We start from the raw sequence: 4,541 nt of genomic DNA on the forward strand, positions 1-4,541 counted from the left end.
GTCCACTCTATGACCATTTAAAGGTGAAAATCAGATTTACATGTGCTCCATTTTATGTTTATAATATTATTTTATTATTTGTTTTACTTTGTTTTTATCTCAAAACCTTCCCAGTCCCTCTTTTGCCTCTTTTTTTCCCCTTTAAATCTATTTTCGAATTAAAAGTACTTTATTTTGTTGTTCCCTGTCTGTGTCGCACTATTTGCGACGGAAATAAATAAATAAATAAATGTGTACGTCATAAATCGTAGCCTTGTGTTCTGGCGTCATCGTGTGGCGCAAATGAGTAATTGCAGGGTATTTTACCTGCCTCGGAGGGGAAATGTCGAGACATGCAAACGTACATTACAAAAAATGAAAAGAAAATTCAGCCGCGGTTTAAAACAATCTCAAGTAAGAACACTTTATTATCCCGCTGTATCTATTTGTCGTCAGGCGCATGGTGGCGCTGTATTGATTCTGCCTACCTTTTCACGGGAGGGCTCTTTCCGGGTTGTCGTTGACCATGTGAGAGTTCACAGGGCACGCAGAGTTCGTGTTGTGCTTTTGCGCTGAGCTCGTATTTCAGCTACCCGGGACTAGTGATGCGATGGCTTTCCTGAGTTTGTTCGTGAGAAGGCAGTTGCCTCAGGCCCTGTCCCACCTCGCCCGGGTAGCGAAGCTGGTCCGGCCTGCCTGCGCCGGAGCCCCGCTGCGGAGGCTACACGGCTCGGCCCGGCTGCGGCACGGGGATAAGGGACCGTGGGGGAAGAGCCGGGGGCCGGAGCCGCCGCCGCAGCAGCAGCAGTACCAGTTCACAGACCTCGACAAGGCGGACGCTTTGGTAGGTTCAGTCCGAGAGGAAGATGCTTCCTATTCGTTATCATGGACGAATTGTTTCGTTTTGTTTTTTTAAACCGAACTCTTTAGTGTCACGGCTGCTTTTGCTTCCGTTTTCTCCTCTCAAGAAAATGAACTATAGAATTTTTATTTCACTGCAAATTTTGACCGGATAAATGCCATTTTATGGTCTGAATAGTATATTAATCATAAGAAAATGGTTCATTCAACAAGAGCCAGATGTTGCTAATAGCTTTTCTTCTCTGATTTTCGCAGATGCTGAGAAAGTCCCACGAAACAGGTAACTTTAACATTTCACTGCGCTTCCTTGGGGATTAAAAGCTCAACCTCAACAAAGTCCGTGTTTGATTCTTACCTAACACTTTCCTCTGTATGTATTGTACATAATGTTATATGTACATTATGTTACATACACTGTGCTGGAGAAGGTACTCAAGATCCTTCGCCTATAAGTAGCACAGTGTAAACATACTCCATTGCAAGTAACAGTCCTTCATCAAAATTGTGCCTAACCTTCGCCATGCCAATTAAAATTTACATTTGAGTACCCATCTGTGTGATGGGTGACATCTTTGAGTATACTTAATTTTGTCACTTTTCCAATGTGAACACACTATTTTCTCTGCTTAGAAACAGCATGTAGTGTGGGATTAGGACACAGCTCAGACCCTTCTTATTTACATCCAAACTTTATACCTCTTTATATATATACCGTGTCAATATATATATATTCTTATGGTTCTGATAAACAGAGGCAGCTGTAAGGACAGCGTTTCTATAATTGTATTCAGGTAAACACTGTGATGGATTCCGGCTCGCCGCACAGATTTCTGGTCTGGCTGTTTATTTCTGGCTCTGACTGTTTTGCAGGATTCCTGTCGTGGTTCAGGAACGGTCTGCTGGCGACTGGGATCGGAGTCATCGCATTTGTTCAGAGCGAAGTGGGACGAGAAGCAGGATACGGTACGGGCTTCAGCACTCTTGTTTCATGCACAGCACGGTGGAGCTGGAAAGGAGCACACCGCTAACCCAAAGCTCTGCGGTAGTGCACTAACAAACAGTAGCTCGTGAGGCAAGTTTAGTGACAGAGGGTTGCTGCAGACCTTAGATTCTTTCAAACTAGTGGATTCAAGAAAAATAAAATAAAACTGTAAATGCTTTTGGAAATCAGTGAATGTCCTTGAAAAGACTAGAATTTAGCTTTGTTTCATTTTGTTTTTTTAACTGGAGCATCTAAATGTGTCAGTACCTCAGCTCTTTTTATCTGAAAATCTGTCAATTTCTAAGAGAACCTCGCAATGGAGCATTCATTTCAAATTATTCATTTCAAACCGGCTGGTTTGAAATGAATAATTTCACAAGGATATCTGCAATTGACTAAAATCATCAGGAGTGAAAAAAAAAAAAAAAGGAGGTGAGATCCTTCATATGCAGTTGTAATCAATGTCAGGGTTACCTGAAATACTAGTTTAGAGTGTTAATACTTTATTAGACAAGACCTTCGTTAATAATTAATAGTCACTGAGTTTTATGCACATTAATGTGAAAAAAAAAAAAATCCTGGCCATAGCTCGTATAATTATGTTGTTTAAAATAATTTTCCAGACAAGAAAATATTCCACTTCATCTTTTATTTTCACCCTAATAATTAGGAGAATGAGCACATACAACCTGCCTCTATCCGAGATTTCATTGCAGTGAGCAAGTGAATTGGACCTGTACAATAATACCAGGTCAATCTGTTTTTCCTCAGCCTTCTTTATCCTGGGAGGTGTGTGTGTGTCGTTTGGCGGTGCCTCTTACATCGGCAGCCTCTTTGCCTTGCGGAGGATGATGCTGCTGTCTGTGCCAGCGCTGCTGCTTCAGGGCACCGTGGTGGGCAGCGTCGCCCTCTTCTGGCTGTGTGCGGTATCTCTCTACATCGGCCGCCTGGAGGTGGAGATCATCCACGAAGACGAGGAGGAGGGCGAGGACGAGGAAGAGTGCCGGGAGTGCCGCGAGAGGCGCGACCTCCGGAGTTATCGTGGCTCCCATGGCAGTGAGGACAGTGAGACTAAGGGGCCGAAGAAGTAGACATCTTGCAGGGATGGGGAATAGAAAGAGTGCGTGTGTTGCTTTGATTCAGGGGTTCTCCTCATTTGTGTGTGTGTGCGTGTGTGTGTGTGCGCGCGCGCACATGCAGGCAAGCAGCCTACATGTTCATTTGCAGGCTGTGCGTGAGTTTATAGATACAAACCTACTATCCATTGTTATATTGATGTAAAGATTATTTTAAAGGTAAAGAAAGACTTTTGGAAAACTGGTCAGAGAAAATGCTGAAAATTGTTGATAATTTGGTTGTTTGACTAAATTCACTTCTGGTGAATAAATCAGCCTTTTTGTAAAATTTCTTAGAATCACATATACTCAAAGCTGCTTCACTTGCGTTATCAATCTGTCTGGAGATTGTATTGATTTTTTTTTTCTTTCTTTTTTTTATTAATAACACCTTCACATTCACAGGCACCTTGCAAAGACTCACTGAGAACATCATATATTTGTTCAAGTCTACTTTTCAGGGCACTGTATGCAATCATTGCTAGCCAATGTCATGAGCTTCTCTCAGCCAACTGCTGCTAGATGCTGTTTGTCCTATCATCTTGTTCATCATAATCAACTGTGATTGACTACTTGAAGTTTTCTTAAAAGTCTTGAAATAAAACAAGCTGGTTGCGATATGCTGTGAGATCTAAAAAAAAAAAAATGGACATACAGTAGCTTATGCATGTTTCAGGTTTCCTTTTGATTGCAAATTAATGAGGGCTTAGAATTTATTTTTTAAAGAGGTTTAAATTACCCTGTGAAGTAATTTTTTTATTTTTTTTTTTAAGGCCAATAGCACTTTTTTCAGTTTTGGTTTGTCATTATAGTAACTCTAGACTTTTGGAAACAGAGAGTATTTTTTACAGCTTTTTCTGTGGTTATATATTTTGCTTGGTATTGTTAATATACATGTACAGTACCTAAATGTAACCATAAACCATTTCACCTTTTGAGTGAATTTCACACCATCTGGTTATCACTATAATTGCTGTTTTAATGGATGTAAAGAATAGATGATAGTATGGAAAAGCTAATTATATTGAGTTTGTATTTGGAAATGGGATTCACTATTATTTACTTTCGTTTGTGTGTGCACCACTTTCAGTGCACCCTACTGTACATACAGTATTAAAGCCAGAAGAAATGTGTGCTGAAACATACAAAAACCTTAGGTGTGTCTTTTCTTTGTTTTGTTTTTTAAAATTTAAATAGACCAGTGGTCCCTAACCTGGGAATCACAATTCATGACCCATCCGAGAGGTCACCAGATAAATCCAAGAATTATGAGATAATAAGCAGGATAAGAAAGACAAAATAAAAGTTAAATACAGTTCACAACCTAAAGAGTTACACAGAGTTCCCAAGGTATTAATGCTTTTTCAAAGCCTTCCCAGACACTGTCAGCAGTAAAATTGTAGATAGTGAATCTCTTCTCTCTTTCCTTTTTCTTTTTGGGCCTAAAGGTAGTCCATAGTAAGGATAAAAATAATGGAATTAGCTTCTAAAATACTCACCACGCATACATTTGAAACTGAGGAATGTGAGCAGCCCCAAGACTGATGAAACTTACAAACTTTTCAAAAATGTACGGAGGACATTTCCTCACTCTCTTCACTATT

At 40.3% G+C, this 4,541-nt stretch overlaps 1 protein-coding gene across 1 annotated transcript; it reads left to right on the plus strand.

The window, feature by feature from the left end:
- The first annotated feature begins 507 nt into the window (after positions 1 to 507).
- tmem160 (transmembrane protein 160) lies at positions 508 to 4,070 on the plus strand. Its single transcript, XM_040129980.1, has 4 exons — positions 508 to 823; positions 1,096 to 1,120; positions 1,711 to 1,803; positions 2,594 to 4,070. The coding sequence occupies exons 1-4, from the start codon at positions 590 to 592 to the stop codon at positions 2,911 to 2,913; spliced, it is 672 nt and encodes a 223-aa protein (XP_039985914.1). The 5' UTR covers positions 508 to 589; the 3' UTR covers positions 2,914 to 4,070.
- The last annotated feature ends 471 nt before the right edge of the window (positions 4,071 to 4,541 follow it).

The sequence above is a fragment of the Xiphias gladius genome, chromosome 7 (genome assembly GCF_016859285.1).
Source record: "Xiphias gladius isolate SHS-SW01 ecotype Sanya breed wild chromosome 7, ASM1685928v1, whole genome shotgun sequence".
Taxonomy (NCBI): Eukaryota; Metazoa; Chordata; class Actinopteri; order Istiophoriformes; family Xiphiidae; genus Xiphias; species Xiphias gladius.

Excerpts from the sequence above, each read along its gene's own strand:
- tmem160 (XM_040129980.1), top strand. The coding sequence starts at position 590 with ATGGCTTTCCTGAGTTTGTTCGTGAGAAGGCAGTTGCCTCAGGCCCTG. Across the intron at positions 1,121-1,710 it reads GAGAAAGTCCCACGAAACAG|GATTCCTGTCGTGGTTCAGG; the intron begins GTAACTTTAACA and ends ACTGTTTTGCAG. Across the intron at positions 1,804-2,593 it reads GGGACGAGAAGCAGGATACG|CCTTCTTTATCCTGGGAGGT; the intron begins GTACGGGCTTCA and ends GTTTTTCCTCAG.